This window comes from Pan paniscus, chromosome 16, assembly GCF_029289425.2.
Source record: "Pan paniscus chromosome 16, NHGRI_mPanPan1-v2.0_pri, whole genome shotgun sequence".
NCBI lineage: Eukaryota > Metazoa > Chordata > Mammalia > Primates > Hominidae > Pan > Pan paniscus.
The window spans coordinates 85,835,616-85,857,162 of NC_073265.2; the positions used below are offsets into that span (position 1 = coordinate 85,835,616).

General features: G+C 38.9%; 1 protein-coding gene across 1 annotated transcript in view; it reads right to left on the minus strand.

The window, feature by feature from the left end:
* LOC130540861 (uncharacterized) overlaps positions 1-21,547 on the minus strand; it is a 139,411-nt gene that overhangs the window by 98,497 nt on the left and 19,367 nt on the right. Inside the window, exon 2 of the mRNA XM_057299939.2 lies at positions 1,334-1,487. Coding sequence (XP_057155922.1) covers positions 1,334-1,487 — 154 coding nt within the window. The remainder of the gene's footprint in view (positions 1-1,333; positions 1,488-21,547) is intronic.

The window sequence follows — 21,547 nt, forward strand, 5'->3', positions numbered from 1 at the left end:
GCCAAAACAGAAAGGGAAATTTTAGTTTAAATCTTAAACCAGCAATAAACCTAAAATTTTCAAAGTTTCCTGAAAAAAAAGATAAAATTAAAATATATACAGCAAAATGTTGAATAATGTTAATATATGTGTTTTTCTGGAGAGAGAGAGAAAGAGAAACCATAGATTCCATTAATATCTTCAGCTATGTTCTCACACAATATAAGTTAAGAAAGTTAAGGAACACTAACCTGGGTCCCAGTCCAAAAGAAAATTCTCACCTAAGTCTGGACAAAGTCCTTTCAAAGTCCTTTGCAACTACATGTAAGACTTGTTCCCTTGAACTCCTTAAATTAGCAGAATAATATCAATTAGATTCTTTTGGTCAAAAATCATTCATATAGGGTCTAATCCCCATCCAGAGAAAAAAAAACTTAAAACATTTAAGTGTTGAAGGCTACCTGTCATTTTATTAACTGGTTGCAAATACGCTTTTTTAGGTTTGGCCATTTTCTCAGTCTAAGCTTTCCTATTTTTTCATGTGGTTATTGTAAGAGAAGAGCTTCTCTGATTTTTGTTTGCTGGTGTGGGTTTTTTTTTTTTTTTTTTTGGTTGTTAATGTTTGTTTTTTACTTATAACCACATATTATGAGGAATGATAAGGTATTATAAATTAATATTAGTGTAAGCTCTGTAATCAATTAGGATGGGTTGAAATCTCACACTAGACTCCAAATAAACCAATTAGTCTCCCCAGGCCTCTCTTTTTTAATCTGTAAAATGGAGATATAATAATATCCACCACACAAAGTCTGTGTACAAAATAAATGAGACAATGCCTGTAAAACATGTGGCATTGTGCTTGTCATATATTAAGTGGACAATAAATATTACCTATTAGTATGACTATGTATATTTTGCCTATGTATTTATAAGCATTAAGAGTGCATATCCTGTTTCCTTATTATCACATAGTTCTCATACATTTTTATGGGCCCTTGATGCACACTGCAAATGAATTTCCAAAAGGATTTTGCTAATATATCCTATCAGCAATATGACAGTGTCAGTTTTACCACTCCTTGGTTAAAAATGGGAATTACTATTAACCAGGAATAAAAGAAAAAGACCAAAAAAAAAAAAAAAAAAAAGCGGGGAAAAAAAGGAAGGCAAGAAAGAAAAGATAATTTAATTTTTTTAAAATGTGTACATGTAAGCGTTTGCGTTTCTATATCTAGGAAAAGAAATCTGTGAATGTTCAAATTTCCATTCGACATCAGCCAGTTTCTTTCCACACACTTTCCCAAAGTGTCTTACTTCATCTTTCAAAAAGCCTCATCCTACAGTCACACACCTTGTAGTTTTCCGGCTGAGGGACTCACGGAAGGGAACCGTGGTTTCCTGGTTCTCTGCCAGATGTCCAGTGGTCCCACGAAGGCCAGAGATTCAACTGCCTGCCACTCTTGTGAAGATGTTGCATACAGGACGATTCCCAGAGGAACTGGGACCTGGTGAGGCCAACATACAGATATTTTCTTGTAAGGTAGGATAATGCAGAGTGACACAGCCCGCATGTGACCACAAGTCATGGGAGGTGTAACCCAAGGTGGCTTATCACCTGAGCTCTGAAAGGGATAATCTGGGAGGAACAGTTGGTTTGTGCAGCTTTTCAAGAGACTTAATAATACCTGTTTTTGTGGGAAGAGAAGGAACAAAAGAAAAGAAAGCAAAACCCTGGGCACGATGGCTCACGCCTGTAATCCCAGCACTTTTGGAGGCCAGGGCAGGCAGATCACGAGGTCAGGAGTTCAAGATCAGCCCGGCCAACATGGTGAAACCCTGTCTCTACTAAAAAAACAAAACATTAGCCAGGCGTGGTGGCGGGTGCCTGTAACCCCAGCTACTTGGGAGGATGAGGCAGGAGAATTGCTTTAACTGGGGAGGCGGAAGGTTGCAATGAGCCGAGATCGCACCACTGCGCTCCAGCCCGGATGACAGAGCAAGACTCCCTCTGTCTAAAAAAATAAAAAAAAGAAGAAGAAGAAGAAGAAAAGAAAAAGAAAGCAAGAAAACACTTTAGTTGTGGGTACTGGATTTACTGCATGTCAGAGTGGGGAGATTGACAGTGTTGACTTGGAAATATTCTAATTCTAGGCAACCAAATGGAGGCTTTTCCTCACCTTCTCCACACCAATGTCTGGCTGGCCCCCTCTTTCTTTTAAAACAGTTCCTGGGGAGGCCCCAAAATTCATCTGATGTCTGTATGAGCACTGTTCTAATAAGAAAACTGTGACCTCCCTGTTTTTTGGGTTTTTTTACTTTTTTATTTTCTGTTTTTTGTTTTTTGTTTTTTATTTTTTTGAGATGGAGTTTCCCTCTGTTGCCCAAGCGGGAGTTCAGTGGCATGATCCCAGCTCACTGCAACCTCCGCCTCTTGGGTGCAGGCAATTCTGCGTCAGCCTCCCGAGTAGCTGGGACTGCAGGCGTGCACCACCACCACGCCCGGCTAATTTTTTGTATTTTTAGTAGAGATGGGGTTTCACCATGTTGGCCAGGATGGTCTCGATCTCTTGACCTCGTGATCCACCCGCCTCGGCCTCCCAAAGCCTCCCTGCTTATTCACACAAATCGCTGAATAAGAACTCTCTTCCAGGTGGACATGATTTATAGGGCTGATTCAACGGCTTCTCCTACCTTAATTACCATGAAGGACTCACATTAAAATGCTTAGAAAAGATGAGAGTTGGGCTCTTTTGACTTTTGCTGGTGGTGTGGATTATCTGCTATATTCCTGAATCTGGCGCTTGCTAAAGAGGTTGAGAGGATTTGCACTCCAAGATGGGGACCACTGGCATGACCTTTTTCCTTGGCTCTGTGGTCAAGCCACCCCCTGCTCCACTTACTACCTGAGTGACACCAGGCAATCATTTCACCTCTCTAGACCTCTGCCACCTAATTCAGTACATGGAGATAGTCACACCTGCCTTGCAGAGTTATTGTGAGGGAAGCACCAGCTTCTGGTACATGGGAGATTTTATTTATACATGAACACATATATGCTTGCTTACACACAGATGTGTACCGCAGTTTTTGAAAATCATCTCCATTTTTATAGCTCACAAGGTGATTTTTGAAAAGTCAATCAAGAAAAGAAGAAAAAAACCATTTTCCTCTCCAACAAGAAAAAGCAATTAAACGTCAAATATTAACTATTCCTGGGAGTAAATTTTTTTAATGGGTTAAAGGCTTGGCCATTATAGACCTCCAATATGTAATTTCTAAGAAAGGACCAGGTAATATATTTTTTTAAATTAAGTGGAAGACAAAATGCTGGAACCAGTGAATCCATTCAGAAAGCACTTTTTTATCCATTTTCCGTAGCTTCCCAATTGCATCATGCCTTTTAAGAGGCCCAATTTGTTTAACAGCATTTTATTTTAAACCTTCACTTGTGGAAAGCATTGATTTATGATAGGGCTGATTAAAGCAATGGTGTCTTAAGCAATAATGATTTCAATTATAGGACTTTCACCAACGTGCATTATTCTGATTTGCTCTCCATTCTTGCCACATTTTTATTCACAAAGGAAGGGGTAGGGATAGGTGATGTAATTTTGAAAATTTGACAAATTTAATATCAGAAAGGAATGTATAGACAGATGGACTGATGTACCTTTTTTGATTATGTGAATGTATTGTATTTTAATATGCTCTGACAAACTCTTCAACAGCTCCCTGATGAGCTCCTACTTGGTATCATTAGGGTTATTTAGTGCTTAGATTCGGCTCAATTCCCACTGGAGCCACACTGAGGATGTAGAAATGTGCACACTACAGATTCATTCGAAGCCTAGCACTTAGAGTCTTCTCTTTTTGTGAAGCTGGAGAAAACAATTAAGCTCACACTTAGATCTTTAACTTGTTCAAAGTCAACAGCCATAGAAAGGCATACTAGACTGGGTGTGGTGGCTCACCCCTGTAATCCCAGCACTTTGGGAGGCCAAGACACATAGATCACTTGAAGTCAAGAGTTGGAGACAAGCCTGGCCAATGTGGTGAAACCCTGTATCTACTAAAAATACAAAAGTTAGGTGGATGTGATGGTGGGCACCTGTAATCCCAGCTACTCAGGAGGTTGAGGCATGAGAATCGCTTCAACCTGGGAGGTGGAGGTTGCAGTGAGCTCACCCCCCTGCATGTAGAGACATGGCAAAACCCTGTCTCTACAACAGATACAAATATTAGATGGGGATGGTGGTGCTAGTCCCAGTTACACAGGAGGCTGAGGTGGAAGGATTGCTTGAGCCTCAGGAGATAGAATCTGCAGTGAGCTATGATCTCACCACTGCACTCTACCCTGAGCAACAGAGTGAGACACTGTCTCAAAAGAAAAAAAAAGAAAAAAAGCAAAAATGTGAAGTCAGCCTGGAGTCATATGCAATGGAATTCAGTGCATCCATCTAAATCTAATTCAGAATGCAACCTAACATGGTGGGGGTGAGGGGTGGTGTTGGGAGGCGCAGGGGGTAATCTATCACATTTATTAATAATGGCAACCTGTGAAGGAGTCCTGCCTAATGGGGGCTGCTATTCCTAATAGTCACTATGCACAGCTGTTGACCAAACAGTGCCACAACTTCAGAATTCAGAAATTCATATTGTTATGCAAAGTTGAAGGTTCTTGATTTTAAAAAGTGGATAAACACTGGCCCAATTCAGCCTGCAGGCTGCCTGTGCAATGCCCCCTAGTTGGTGCACAACTGGCCAATCAATCAAGTTATTGAACGGAAGATAGGCCCAAAACAGCACCATGCTCTGCAAGAACCTTTTTAAAAATGATCAAAGTATTTCAATTCTTCTACTATGCAAACATTTAGTGGGAATCTGTTATGTGCTAAGAACCATGAGTGGAGTACTGGGAACACACACAAAGAATAATATCCATTAGCCCTCAAGGGGATGACAGTCTGTTATTTACATATATGAACTATGAGAGATTTTGGGTTAAAAAACTAAGGAGAAATGCAGTCTAACATTGAGTCCCAATCCATCACGTTTATTTTTAGTTAAGAACCTCCTTTGTTACCCTTTAGGTAAATTAGTTTGTCCCTATTCTCTGCTTTAAAGCATCATTTTAATTTGAGAGCTAGTCCTATGAATACCAAAGTCCATGTAGGATATATTCTCTGAAAATCCCCAACAGCAATTGGAAGGGAAAATTCCAATCACACCTTGATAGAATTTTTCTCCATCAAATCAACTTTACAGATTTCTTAATTAGGCGCTGATATTAACTGAGCCCTTGCATGATTTAAATCTAGCTTTTAATCTCAGCTATTCTATGCTGCTATAGTTTTTATGAGAGCTGACCAGCAAATGCGTTATGCTTTAATGTCTCTGGAAAATCACCTTAATAATTTTTTAAACGTTTTTTGGGGGGAATAGAAGTCCCAAGATGCAAATGAAGGCATTGAGGTCCGGCTATTGGAATTTGTGGTTTAGCACTTGAAAAATTATGTGCCAAATTGCTTTACAGAAGAAAATCAGATCAAAGTTAAGATTCTGTTTAAACTTTGTCATTATTTCTCAGACTCCCTTTTTAAATGCCTTAAACGTGCCTCCATTGAAATGTATATGAACTTTTTCTCTCTTCCTTTCAATATGTTGTTGCTATTCATTTCCTTCTCTGATGGCATTGCCTGAAGGAAAAGCTCTCACACATCACCACTGTGGCCAGGATATGGAAACAGCCAAAACAGGTGGTGCACTGTGCTAAGAACTCGGCATTGAATTGATTTAAACACAGCATTTGATACATTCTCTACCTTAATAAGAGGCAATTGCAGGAGACCTAATTTCCTTCGTTGCATGAAAGTCCCAGTCAAACTTGAGGGTACAGTTCCCCTTTCCTTCCTCTTCTTCTCAGCCCATCCCCGCAAAGTTCTTCCCAGCAAGCATTAAATCGCAGGTAATATACTCTACCTGCTCTGGACACTGGATATTGTAAAGCATCGGAACCTTTTTATTTGCTTTACAGGGTTGACCATTCTCATAAGGTCATTGACTTTCTTAATTAGAAGCTACTTTGGGGCTGAGCGCAATGGCTCACGCTTGTAATCCCAGCACCTTAGGAGGCCAAGGTGGGTGGATCATGAGGTCAGGAGTTCAAGACCAGCCTGGCCAAGATGGTGAAACCCCGTCTCTACTAAAAATACAAAAATTAGCTGTTTGTGGTGGCAGGTCCCTGTAATCCCAGCTACTCGGGAGGCTGAGACTTGAACCCGGGAGGCAGGGGTTGCAGTGAGCCGAGATGGCACCACTGCACTCCAGCCTGGGTGACAGAGTGAGACTCCATCTCAAAAAAAAAAAAAAAAAAAGAAGAAGAAGCTACTTTGACAATTCTCCTCCAAACCCTTTATGTGACAAGTAAAGGAGAAAAGACTGGGAGAAATGAAGTGACTTGCCCAGAGTCATGCAGCCAGCTCCTGTGACTTCGTGGTCTAGCCCTCTCTCCACCTCCTCTCTCAGCCATCATAGGAATAACAGTTCTCAAACTGGAGTTTTAGTTAGGCTTCACAATCACCACTAACTTATTACAAAGGGACGAATGGGCCCTTGTTTTATGCCAAGTGCCATGCCCATCTTCAGAGACTCAACAATGAACCAGAAGCATTTTAGTTCTGATCCAATCCTGACCTGCTAATGGCTCTTCCTCGCTGAACTGCTTAACAGAATCACTCCTGGCTGAACATCACACAGAGTGTGAATGTGGAGAGGAAACAGAACTTTCATCTCAACACCTCCTCATTTACAAAAGAGAACACTGAGGCCTCCAGAGGTCTTAAGAGTGAGTTCATGTTAGAGGTAGGCCTAGAACCCACAGTGCTGACCCCCCAGTGAAGCTCTTTTCACTTGAGTACATTCATCTAATTCAGAATGCATCTATCAGGGGGCCCATTCTGTCACATTTATTATACTAATGCCCTTTGTCATCTTTCAGGTAAGTTTGTTTCTCCCTTTGGTCTGCTTTGAAGCTCCATTCTAACTTGAGAATTAGTTCTTTAAATGCCAACATCGACATAAGACATTCATATTAAAATCTCCAACAGCAATAGGACGATGGTCCTTGGGACCCAGAGTTTACGCACCTATGCGATGGAACTACAATGATTGGCAGTGTGCCTGGCAACAGCACACACTCATACCTCTGACAGACTCAGGGCAGATCCGAGGAAGTGGTATCATAAGCTGTGGTCAACAGAGATACTATGACGAATGTTTGGACTGTCCTCATCCTAATGTAATGTTTGCACTCGCCACAGATATACTTAAAATAGCAGCTACAGTTTATACATTTTTTTCAATGATCTTGTAATTCAATCATGTTCGATAACTTCAGCTGAAACTATAGATGGAAACTGGACCCATTAAAGAAGGAGTTAGATCTTCTATTTTTTTTTTTAATGTGATCTTCCAGTAAGCGGCCTCTGGATATAACTACAGAAAATTAACACAATAAGTAAGGCATTATAGAACAGCTATTAACTGATTACAATAATAAAAACCAAATAGGGGCCTTAATTCTGCCCCTCTGGGAAAGCAGGACAGATAAAATAAACAATAGAAAAAAAAAGCATGGAATAAAGGATAATTGATTTTAAACAATAACACAGATACCTCCCATTATGTTTAAAAAGATACAGATCTCTATCTTCATTTTGGGAACGATAGGGGTAAATTCTTATTTCACCTCATTAAGACTTAAGTTTGATACTAATAGGGGTGCTTTCCAGGCTAACAAATTGGAAAAATTAAGGGGTGCTGACAAGGAGATTCTTAAATGATGCCAGGCACATGGCTATAATGACTAAATTTACTGTTTTACCAAAATTAGGAGCCCTTCCGGTCTCCCTCAGAGGAAGACAGAATCTAAACATTCACAGTTCATGCTCCGTCAGGGTGGGACAGGAAGTAGGATCCAATAAACTCAGCAGTCAAGGCAAACACCAACCCTGATAGAGGAGAGAAGACAGGGTTTCCACTACCTTGGGCAGAGGCTGGGGAGCCCTTTAATGGCACCCCCAGTACAGTAATGCCTGTTGACTAAATCCTAAACTTCTTGAGTATGTTTGGGGTTAGTTCTATGTAGAAATTCATAGTAAAGTCTTTCCATTTGTTATCTAAAACATGGCCCATGTTCCTGCCTTCAAACCTGGCCAGAACCTAACAGCTTCTCTTTTAAGTGCCTGCTTAGGTGCCAAGTGTCCAACTAGATGCTTTCCAGAAGTTGTCTCTGATTCTTACATTATCCTAGCAGGGGAAAGATGCTCAATTTAGAGTTGAAAAAATGGAAACTCAGGGTGATACAGAGATGTGTTTGAGATCTCACGGTTTTTAAGCTGTGGCTCATCCCAAAGGCCACCTCTGCTTGGAGAGGTTCACCATTCCACCTCTCCACATGTAACCAAACACTCTTGCTAAACATTGCTGTTTTTCCCCTCAGTCTATTTTCACATATTGTTCTAACCAGTCTAACCCATGGAACCAATTCTTTTTGCATGGCACATGCAAAATCCCAGGTTAGTTTTACTTTTCCCTGGCAGAAATCCAGCATAATTAAAATGAAATGACCATTTCTATGTGAGAAAAAAGTTTAGCATTTCCTAAAATGGAAAAATAAAAACTCTTACGCAAGACACTAACTTTTAAGGTGGCAGAAAATAGCGAGGTAGTTTCTTATGATTTACCAAATAAATCAAGGGTGATTCCAATTTTTATGGTTTTGGGCCAAGAATTGAAAGAGAGTTCTCCTGCCGTGAACCATGGGTGTTATGACTCAAAAAGAAGCATCACTAGATAAGTAATGAGGCTGTGTGTACAGAGATAGAACATTCTTGTATACAAAAAGGGTAAGATGTACTCAGCACTGAGCAGGGAGGACGGGGAGCCATACACTGGGACTAGGGTACAGAAGGTTCAGGAATGGAGAATGAAAGTTGAAGCCAAAAACACATCTAAGAGCCAGAGCTTATAAAAAATACAGTGTATTCCTAGCAGTGAAATACTGAAAGTCTTCCTAATGAAGAATCTTTTTAAATAATTTGGAAGTTCTAATCCTTTGCAATAAGACAGGAAAAATAAAGAAATTACATAAATTTGGGAAAGGAACAGAATGATCATTATTTGCAGATAATAATGTTATCTACCTAGATGATTCAAGAGAATCAAATTGACAAGTTATTTGAATAAGAAACCAGTAAAGTGGCAAATATGAAATAAAAATGCTTAAAATGCTGAAAAAATAATGTTGCTCAGCGAAGTCATGAAATTGAATAGGGAAACTGCATGCACAATAGCACTGAATAAATGGGAGATTGTATTGAGAAACTACCTGATGGAACTATAACTTTATAGAAGTTCATATGAAAAGATCGATGAGAAGGCATGGTTTATTTCTACATGAGAAAACCTGGCTTTAAAAAGACCTCTAATCCACACACATTAATCTATAAATTGTACTCTCTCTCTCTCTTTTTTTTTTGAATCAGAATCTCTCTCTGTTGCCCAGGCTGAAGTGCAGCAGCTATATCATGGCTCATGGCAGCCTTAAACTCCTAGTCTCAAGTGATCCTCCCACCTCAGTCTTCCAAAGACCTGGGATTATAGGTGTAAGCCACCGTGCTTGGCTTAAATTGTATTTTCTAACATTTAAACTTGAAACTTGATGCATTCTTATGGAATAACAAATAAGAAAGCATCATCCAGAATACCAATCTTAAAGAGGGAGAGCTTACTTTACTAGACATAAAACCATATTCTTAAATTACAATAATAAAAATGGAGAATTTTGGCAAAAATGATGGAGACAAAAAGATAATAAAATAAACATGGAAACACAGAAACGGGCCCAATAGCATACATTTAGATCAATAAGGAAAAGAAATTTTAATGACCAAAAAAAAATTCCAGATAAATAAGAGATTTAAATGTTTTTATAAATTAAAGGAGCCACAGAAGCACTAGTAGAAAATATAGGTTAATACTGATTTTACTCTGGGCATAGGCAAAGCCTTTTAAAACATAAAGCAGAAGGAAGAATAAAGGAAAATATTTATGTACTTAAATTCAACAACATATCCATTAACAATTAAAAACCAAATGACAAAATGGAGAAAATGTTTGCAATATATGATAATGAGAGAGTTGATAAACTTAATATGTAAAGAACTTTTATAATTTAATAGAAAATTAATGAAAATTTCCTTGGAACTACAGGGCAAATGTTAAATAAACAAATATTTTTAAAAGCATGCAAAATCACCTGCACACAAAACAAGACAGAGTCAAGAAATGGAAAGAAAGTTAGCATCACAAATAATCAACATAATACAAAACACAATGGGATGCTTTGTTTCTTATCTTTTGGGGGGAAAGGGTTAATTATGGTTCCTGAAATCTGTGTTTGTTCACATGCACCCTGAGTGAGAATATAAATCGGCAACTTTGGAGGGCAACTCTACAAAACGTAGCAGAAAGAAGGCTTTGATCCATGATTTTCACATATAATAATTCATCCAGAGGAAATGAAGATACACAGGAAGATTTTATAAGGGCAAAAAGTTACAAATGGTATCAATATCTAACTAGAGGTTAGAGGAATGAATGAGTTACAGCCTCTACAGATAAGGAAATGCAATGCTGGCAGAGAAATCATGTTTTGGAGGCTGGGCACAGTCGCTCACACCTGTAAACCTGCACTTTGGGATGCTGAGGTGGGTGGATCTCTTGAGCTCAGGAGTTCAAGACCAGCCCAGGCAACATGGCAAAACCCCATCTCTACAAAACAAACAAACAAAATTAGCTAGGTGTGGTGGCACAGGCCTGTAGTCCCAGCTACTTAGGGGAGCTGAAGTGGGAAGATCGCTTGAGCCTGGGAGGTTGAGACTATAGTGAGCCCAGATTGCACCACTGCACTCCAGCCTGGGTGATAGAGTGAGACCCTGTCTCAAGAAAAAAAAAAAAAAAAAAAAAAAGAGAAGAAGAAAGAAAGAAAGAAAGAAATTATGTTTTGGAATAGTTTTAACAAAATGAACAAATATTTACTATGACTTATCAAACGGGAAAAGCAGTTTGCAAAATAGTACACTACAGCAGGGCCTGCACTGTAGTTTCCAAACACACAAATATATGTGTGCAAAGAAAGTAGAGGAAAAAGATTAGAAAATGTCTATCAAAGTCTTCACAATGATTATATTTAAGTGGTGAGATCAGAGGCAATTTTTATTTACTTCTTCACGCTTTCCTCTAATTTCCAAATGTCTTGCAATGGCCACGAATGGTCACTCTTAACCACTGTACCTCTTTGCAACTAAACACCAATATTTTCTTGTGTTTGTTTCAGTCCTACTTTGCCAGAAATTTGCAGGCGTCAGGTGGACTACCTGGAGAAGATGCTACAGGAGAAAGTGAACCCGGACCGCGAGGCCTCTTGAGTTTGTGAGTCTATGCCTTCACCTTGTTCTGGCTTTTTTTTCTTTTCTTTTTTATCTGTTCTCAGAAAGTTTGCAGCTTCCAACACCATTTTATTTGCTCCTCCTGTGAGTGACAGACCAGTGTGTCCCAAGAATACTTAATGTATTTTGTGTCAGGGGCCTGTGGGTCAGTAAGGTTATTAATAAACATCGCCTCTTGTTCTAATTTAGGTCCCTCCTCTCCTTCATGCCTCTCCTCCTGCCCTGCTTTTCCTTTCGCTTCTCTTTCTGTCTGACCCTTTTCCCCTTCTCCCTGATATAAAGCATTCAGCCTTCATTTCAGCTCAACTTCTGGCACTTTTCCCGTGACGCTTTTTTGATGTTGGGTGGTGCTGTTATGTTTTCATGGAGAATTTAATTTCGGAGGAAATGCTTACTGTCCTAAATCAATTTTATGCAGGCTGATATGATGCTATGATCTGACAGGCATGGGAGGGTGAAAGGATCACTAAAATCGAGGCAAAATGTGGATGAGGAGGCAGATCACCTTTTTAAAAAAGAATTTCTGTTTGACAAGATTCACTGACTACAAAATAAGCCCAGAACTTGAGAGGCCAGGATCATCAACCCTACATAAAAAGAAGTGACGTTTGAAGGCAGAAGGCATATTTGAATTTTGGTATTTTTTAATTATCTTTAATAGGACAAAAAGAATTTAACAAGTTTATCACGTATATTTGGATATACGTACATCAATTTTATGTTCCATTAAGAGTTTGATTGACCACCTCAACTTATATTTAGATAAGCCTTGTTTTATTTGTGCTGATTTTATTACACAAATAGAAGTGGCTACATTGCCATCATCACTACCAAATTCTCACACACACACTCTTCAAAGTCCCTGAATATTGTCCAAATCCTGTTCAATTTTTCTTTTAACTTCTAACATTTTCTAAGTGCAACTTCAAACTGGAGGTTGTTTTGTAAACTGAAAAAAAGTCAACTCCCCAGCAGTACACACACATACACACACACAAGTGCATGTGGTCTTTTCAATTTACTAAACTTCAGTTACTTTCTTCTGAAAAACACAATATTGCATCTCCTATTTGAGCTCTATGGGAGTTACACGTGCCAATAGGAGTTTACTTAACAATGAGGAGGCAATATTTTTATATAGGAAACTATGTAAAGAGAAATGCATAATTTTGTGTTGAATTATTTATACTTTTCAAATTAATCTATTGCATTTTTTCATATTCAAGAACACATTATTTTTTAAATATGACCTAGACCACCGTTTTCAGAATGAGTGGTATGAGTGATGCCATGTTTTAACACATGATTAACTTGACTTCAAACTAGGGTCCTCATATTGTGAACTACTTTTTTTAAATGAAGAAATGACAAGAAAGCTAAATTTATTAAGGAAAAAGATAGTTTCCTTTTTCTAATTTCATTATCATTAAATATACTAGTTTTATAGCATTAACAGAATTGCACCTGATTTTTGGTCTTTCCCAAATTGAGAAAGAAAATCTATGGGAACTCTGAATGAATTAGGCATTCAACTTCTTAATGGTCACTCTTAACCACTGTACCTTAACAGCCAGAGAGGCAGGATCCTAAACTCAGCTAAAATCTCCACTGGAAATAGCCACGAATCATACTTGACTGAATGTCTAATTTGGTTCTTTGTTTATTCTTTATTTTTCCATTTTTCTTTCGATTAGATCATTCTTACCTGTTCTATACCAATAATCAAAGTGTGAGCATAGCTTTAAATGTGTTCTGTCAAATGCATAGTCATTTGTTATTCATGGAATAATAGTTACGTTTCGTTAAAGATAGTATTTTTCTTAATATTCATAGGCTCGCATAAGCATTATTAGGATATGGTGGGGAAGAAAAGATGAAAAAGAGGAAGGAAGCTTTTAGTGAGTGCCTACTAAGTAGCACACATTGCAACAGTTGCAGGTGTTCACTCATTGGTGCATGTATGTTGCGCTAAGTGTTCTGATGTTGTCCTCACAGCATTACTGTGAAGTTACTGTCTTAACCTTAGCATATAGATGAGAAAAATGGGGCTTACCGGCAACATACCCAAGATACACACTTATTGTGGCACAAAGCAGGGATTCAAACCAAGGCTTTGCTTGCCAAACGACGGCACTTCCGATGATTAGGAACAGGCTTCATTGTTTACAGCTGTGAGGGCCGGGACTCCAAGGAGGAAGGATTAAATCCTGGTGTTTGCTGCAACCAGAGCTTCTAAGCTGATCACTTAGAAGATATGATTTGGGGATGTCTGAGGGGCCAAAAAGACCTTGCAAATAATCACATGAGATAACATGCTGGAAATCACTGTGAAAGGTTTAATATAGCAATCATCATATTAGCATGACAATATATATGGGATATGTTATAACACCCATAACAAATGTGATTCAACTTGGATGTACCAGTGACTTTCAAAAGGCGAGCATCTTTGTGCCTTTGTTTTACGTATCTTAAATTTTCTATATTTAAAGGTCATTGGTTCCAAGATGCTCCTTTAAATTTTGATAAATAAATGTTCTGAAGATCATCTATGGGGAATTCTTCCCCCTCACATAATAAGGTTGGATGCGAAGCACGGTTTTATGCCCTGTAGCAGACTTTTTTTTTTTTAATGCCCGCTGTGTTTTAGCTGCTTCCGAGTCCCAGCCTGGGATCCGCAGGTTGTGGGACAAGGATAAAGAGTGTGGTGAGTATCGGGCTACAGTTCTCAATGCTCGAGGGATAAGATTTCTTATGAAAACTGGCAGCTTTTTTGTTCTTCCTCAGCCTTTTTAACACACAGCCAGGTCTCTCTGTTCAGCTGCGCCCGCTGTGGTTGTGAGTGTACCGGGCTAAATTTATGCCGCTGACAACCCCCATTGAAGTGTCTCAGTGGCACAGAGTCAGTGGGAGTTATGTGTATATAAGCACCAGCAGACCTTGGCCCGCTGAGTGTAATAGCATATCTGCCTTGGGAGATTATGGGTATGATATGGGCCATGTGTAATGGATAGGGCAGTCTGTGTACAAATTTCAAATGACTTGCCACACCCCTTTAGGATGGTTGCTGTCAAAAGTATTAGCACGTTACACACACAACAACCACATATCATATTTCCGGTGGCCCCTGCTCCAACAGAATGGCTCCTCCCACCTCTTGCAGTAGGTAATTGCTTCAGGGGTACCTACTGAACACATTCAAAGGAGAAAACACTGGTGAATTTTATTCTTTGAGCTCGACTGTTTTAATATAGAAGGAGGAAAATACCGACTGTGTTTAAATTAGCATGGACAGCAGTTCAAAGGGAATGACGTGTAAAAGATATCTCTGGCAAGATTTAAATTTTCAACCTGATGAGAACGGGCTTTAACATACTGAAGCTGAAGCCAGGGGAGGGTTACATGGATATGCACTTAAAAATCAAGACCTACCCTGATGGCAAAACTTCACTTGTGATGTAAACAGAAAGGTAGGAGGATACAGAAACTTTCACATCGTGAACGACGTCTAAAACATTTATTTTTTAATCATTTTTTTTAATGAATCTGCCTCAGGCCTAGGAATCTACAAAAGTTGAAACATAATGAAGATCTGATTAGGAAACACTAGCATTCCTTGGTTAAGCTCCTTTTCTTGCTAAAAGTAGACAGTATCCCCTCTCAGACTGGTGTAAGCACAAATTAAGCAGAATGCATTCTTCTTTTCTGAGTTGAGAGTAGACTTAAGTGTGTGTCTTTTCTGGTCTTCCATGATAAAAGAGGCATGATAGATTAGGTCAATAAAGACACTGATGCTATTATCGTTCACGGAAAGATTAGTGGCAAAATGACCACCAAGGAGATGGTCTGAGGTTGAATGTACACAACTTCTCTTTCCATGGTCAGGACCTCTTTTTTATAATCACGTTGAAAATCTGTTAGCATTAGGAGCGACAGCATTGACTGTAGTATCTGCTTACATGCAGGTCTACAACACTGTGGAAACCCATTCGTCATATTCTCAGTATATTAGCACCAAATGTATTCCAGGCACAGCATTAGTCTCTGGAGCTACAGATATAAACAAGACACTACCCTCTCCTTAGGGATCTTGTTTCGATTTATTTTATCTTCATTAATAAATAGTGCATGCTATGTGCCAGGCATTAGTCTAAGTGCTTTATATATCTTAACTCATTCAATCATCAAAACAACCATATGTGATAGCTACATTATTATCCCCATTTTAGAGATGAGGTCATTGAGGCACAGATAAGTTAATACACGTAAGGCCACACACCTGGTATATTGGCAGATCCAGTACTTGAACCCTCGCAAGTCTTATTCCAGAGACCCTGCCATTAACCACTACTTATGAGTTAACTGAAGAAACAAACATGCAACTATTTTCAACATATTCACTAGTGACACCAAAGACCCCAGAAACTCCAGAAGCCCTGGCATCTGCAATATTTAGTTCAATGACTGGGCAAAACTGTAAAAAAGAAAAAAAATGCTAGTAAATTTGTAAAGGAACAAAATATAAAGGAGACAGATTCTAAAAGCTACCACAAAGCCAAAACAAAATGAAATTTAATGAGGATAAGTGTGAGACGTTCTTAAATGCAAGAAATCCCTTGTACAAGCCCCAGATGATTAAGATTTGACTCCAGGATATGGAGGCTCTTCCTTCATGAAAGACTCCATTTAAAGCCAATCACATGGCGCAGTGGACAGACACTGTCCCTGATGGTCATGTAACTTCTGAGTAATTTACTTGTTTTGGGACACTTCTTAAGAGACTGGCAAACCAAGGCCAACTCAGGGAAGCAAATCTCTTGAGTCTATGTCATATGGGGAACTGGGAACGTTAGCCACTGAAACAAAAGCAGTAGATTGAGGGGCATGAAAGTTTTCAAAGATTTAAAGGTCTATCATATGGTAAAGGGATGAGATTTCATTATATTCCTTCTGAAGATAGAATCAGACAAAAGAGAAAGATATTTCCAATACATCAATTTTTGCTTTCATACAAAGAACAAAGCTTTCTAAAAACAAAGTTCCCCAGTAGTAGCAGCCTTGGAGAGCATGAGCCCTTCCCCGCCATCTCTCTAGTTGGCCCTGGCCAAACTGGCAGCCTTCACCCAGACCTTCTCACATTTATGTTACCTTCCTTGAATCTGCAACTCCTGAAATTCGCTCCATCTGCATCTGTTTGATCATCTGTCCATCTCCAGAACTCTGGGTTCAGTAGGAAGTTGGACCAATGCCCTCCAAACTTCCTTCCAAGCATAGGATTCCATGACTTCTTGATTCCATTATGGAGCCGTGAATTCCAAAAAATTTTAAAAGCAGATTATCTGTTTTATAGATGGAGGAATGTCAGAGTGCTGAGTAACCAGCCAGAATGAGAGGCAATGACTCCCTCTCACACCTAGATTCCTGTTCACACTTGAGTAACTGCTTCTACACAACCAATCTTAACATTGTTACAGAGCAACTTAGTCCTAACCTTATTCTAGAAAATTGGTCTGCTCCCCAGTGGCCACTAGATCATTTAGGTGAGAGCTTACTATCATTTCTAAGTTAATTTGTGAGTTAATTGTAAATGTCAGGAAGCTCTGACATTGCAGAAAATGGTAAATTGTTGAGATAAACCAGGATCCGAAAAGTCCTAAATTGAATAAAGTTTGTCTTTTGGCCAGTTTTTATCAGAAATATATGTTGATTTGTGAAGGGCCTGGAATGGCATCATATTTGAGTTGCCTCAGAAGTTAGCCCTGCATTAAGTGCACACAGGATGATGGGATAAAAAGTGCTTTCCAACTCCAAGACTCGCACAATACTCCACAATCACAACCTCTGTCATCTTTTTATCTAAATGGCTATCCAACCAACAGAGCTTGAAAAAGAACAACTGAGTCTCTGCCTGTGCTTACTTCCAATTTTCTGGTCTAAGATGGTATTCAGTGTGGTTACGTTTCTTTTGAGACAGGGTCTCAATCTGTCACCCAGGCAGGAGTGCAGTGGTGTGATCACAGCTCATTACAGTCTTGACCTCCCCAGCTTAAGCCATCCTCCCACTTCAGCCTCCCAAGTAGCTGGGACTATAGGTGTGAGCCACCACATCTGGCTAATTTTTTTTTAAATTTTATGTAGAGACAGGGTCTCACTATGTTGCCCAGGGTGATCTCCAACTCCTGGGCTCAAGTGATCCTCTCGCCTCTCCCTCCCAAAGTATTAGGATTAGAGGATTAGAGGTGTGAACCACCACTCCCAGCCCTGGTTACATTTTTTTTTTTTTTTAACTCTAAACACATATGCATAGCTATAGCTACAGGTAAAATCATGACTTGTCGTTTCAATACTGCTGCATTGGGCAGTCCCGCTCTTCAGGAATAGATACCTCCTATTTCTTTTCCTTGTCACTTGGTTATTTTCCTCCTGTCAAGGTCAAGGCCTTAACATCAGGATTATGTTAAAAGAAAGACCAATATTTTCAAAAACTTCTGGAATTATCAGGGTTATGCAAAATGGAGACTGGTCTTCCTTTGTAGAGGGAGAAACGTGCATCTCCATCCCAAATGGTTCAAATCTCTATCAACTTCAACTTTGGAGTTTTGGCTAAATGTTCCAAATGTCTCCTTTTTGCCCATAATATCTGTATTTGCCACAATCTTATGTCTGATCATTCTCAGCAGCACAGTTCTCCTGGTAATAACTTCACTTTCTACCATTTGTGACTGATTAATCCACAGTGTATTGAAAATTAGAGTTAAATTGGAATGCTATGGTAATTAAGCACAAGATGGCAGGGAGCCTTTATTTTCTAACTTCTTTTATAAATATCATTTTTGAGGAGTGGCAAGTTGAAAAGCTATATCCTGACACAGTCAATTAGACTCTTCCTGAATGACAAAACCCATGCCTTCATGGCAGGGGATCTATGTGCTAACTGTGTTACCTAGAAGATGATATTCAGTTCCCCATCCATTGACATTTTAGGGAAGGCAACACAGGGCTTTTGCTACGTGTAGCCTTCCTCTATCCTCAGACACACAGGTCAGAAAAGAAGTCAATGTTAGGCTGAAATTCCTGTAAATTACAATCTCCAGTTTGTGGACCAGAGCCAAAGGGCTCTTGGCTACAAAGTGTAAACGGATCATTGCTGCCTCTTAATCTGGATAATTGGTCCCAAATGCTGTTGCCACTTTTCGGATCGATGGTTTTCATACTTTTTAAAGAATCTGGAACTTTTCTCCATTGGCAGGGAAAAGCTTGAAGTATAATTCAGTCTTTTCATCGGCACTAAGACTCCTATAAACAGCTAAGTGATTTCATTTGGGGGCCTGCAGACACAGGAGGCTTGCGGCCTACTTCGAGAGTTCCACTCCATTTTCCCATGTCCATCCCACATTCAAGCCAACCACTATGTGTTTACTTAACATGCACAGCTTCTGAAAGAGCTGAGCAGACTCGGTCACCTCTTGAAGATGTCGGCCAGATTTCAGAAGCAGGGCTATGTCTGATTCCAGCATAATGTGCTCTTATCAAAACATTCCTTAAGGGTGATGTGCTGTAATGAATTTGGCCTAAAATCAGTTGTTTTGTGACATCATCTCCTGAGCAAAATCCTGGGGACATCATGCGAGAGAAGACAGCGTGGTGTTCTGGGAAGAGACCAGGCTTGGGAAGGATTCCTAGGGATACCGACTGTCTGACCCTGGGCCCCTCAAACCTTTGTTTCTCTATCTGTAAAACAGAGATAATAGTATATACCTTGTAAATTTATTATGAGGATTAAATGAGATAGTAAATATAAAGGTTATTACTTTTAGAGGGACATTCCACACATTATTATTATGTAAAGCATTTTTAACTATATTTTTTAAGCCTATCTTTCTGCTTCAACCTACACAAAGAAAGGAATAAAATTTTCTTTTCCTGTGAAATCCCTGGCTTGGACTTCAGCATTCCAAGAAAATATAACTTACACAGTGGGTCTTGCAAGACAATGACAAAATCTAACACTGTTCTCTTAATTTATTTTTCTCTTAGACCTTCCTCTTTGCCTCTTTCCAACCGCCCTAGTGACGTTTTTAGGCCATTGTTTTTCCTCTAAATACTTCTAGAACACTATTGAGTTCTCTATTAACTATTACTTGGCCAACGTTCTACTTGTCTAGTTCTTTTTATCTTCTCCTCTCACCCTGTCATTCTTGTATTTTTTTCTTTGAATTCCACTCAGTTTATCTCTATCTCTTCAGCACTGAGGCATCCTACGTAATGTAGTTTTCCAAGTGGAAGCTCAGCAAGGACTTACAGGAGATTTGGGAAACCAACTCCCTTCCTACTTCTGGGATAAGAAGATTAGACAAGAATGAGCTTGTCTACTTTGGCTTTCTCCATTAAATTTACTACTGTCCTCAGTCATTAAAAAATGGGAAAGCATGCCTCCCATTCACAGTCTGCAGCAGTTTGTTTTCAAACAACATTGTGAATGCATTTTCTCTAGAGAGGAGGTATGGCATTGTACTTAAGGACAGAGATTCCAGAACCAGACATCTGGGGCTCAAATCACTTTTACAAGCAGTATAACCTTGGACCAGTTACGTAACTTCCCTATGCCTAGTAGTCTTTCTCATTTTTGCAAAATGGGAGTGATAGTATTTGCCTAGTACTTTCTATGGTAAACGAAACTGAGTTAATACGTGTAAAATGCTGAAAACAGGGCCTGATTATCGTAAGCACTCAAGAAATGTGAGTTAATAATATTTCATCCTCATTCTGCTTTTTAGAAAACCCTATGTATACTTAACATCCAAATGCTGCTAATTTTCCCTTTTGGACAGTCTTATGTGGTCATCTTTCCCTATACATCATTGAAAATGTGCTTTATATACTTTTCTTCCCTAATTCAGAACATTATGAAATAAAACAAGATAAAATAGCAATTCCAAAAACATCTTCTAGTTTACTCCATGCAACCCATCATCTATTTATCATCAGCTAAAGTGGGATGAAAGTTTTATTATGAACCCAAAATGCAACCGTAGTTTACCCCAAAGTTAGTAAGTCTGGGTTAGGTTTAAGAAAACCTGGTTTGAATTTTAGGTGAACCTCCTTTCTACTCTCAAATGCCAAGAGAAGATTTACAGTTTCAGGTGGACACCAAATGAAATTTGGTAAGTTCATCTGTGTTTTACTTTGAGTTTGTCATTTGAATGAACTCAAATTTCATACAGCTTAATCCTCGTATTTACAGTTTTTCTGCCATTTTTACCTCACTGGATAAAAAAATTAAATAAAAACTGAGACATGCTGTTCAGTATGTGAGCAAGTTGCAGTATTACAGGATGCATACATTCCTTTGTCTCAATGATAAATAATTATGGAGAAAATATCATATTATTGGTAAAATGTGCTTCAGTGAGTCAAACCATTTTTGGAGAATATTCTTCTTTATCTACTATGACATTTATTTGCCATGCAATTCCAAACTGATCAGAAAATAATTAGCAAAATTGTCTGTTTCCATCAACATTTAAAAATCTGCATTTTGCAGATCAGTTTTATCCCTGACGCAGTTAAACTGTGATTTTAAAATCAAATTTGTATAATCTAAGCTTTCTTCATTTTTGCATTTCATCCCCCACAAGTCAGAAGCCCAGACTTTAAGCTAGCTAATTTCCTAAAATTATATGCTAGAGGTTTGGGAAGATTTAAGGATAGATATTTTATGTCAAAATGATAGGTTCACAATTCGTGATTGATGATCTTGTACATATAAGTGATACATGCCCGTTAGACACAGGGGCCTTCTAGGATAAGGAGCTTAAGCAAAAGTGAGCTGAGAGAAATTTCTACATCCCAAATTTGCAGAGACATGGGCAATATGCTTCCAGTTTCTGTTTTATTATAATGCAAAATAATCTGAAATAACTTACATATGGACATGAGTATATCGATGAGCTCTGAAAAGATTATTTTGCCTAAAACTGCCTGTTTCACTACAGCAGTTAAGTAGAAGCTTTGTAGTTACATTACACTAAATGCCTACTTTTTAATTTAACTAA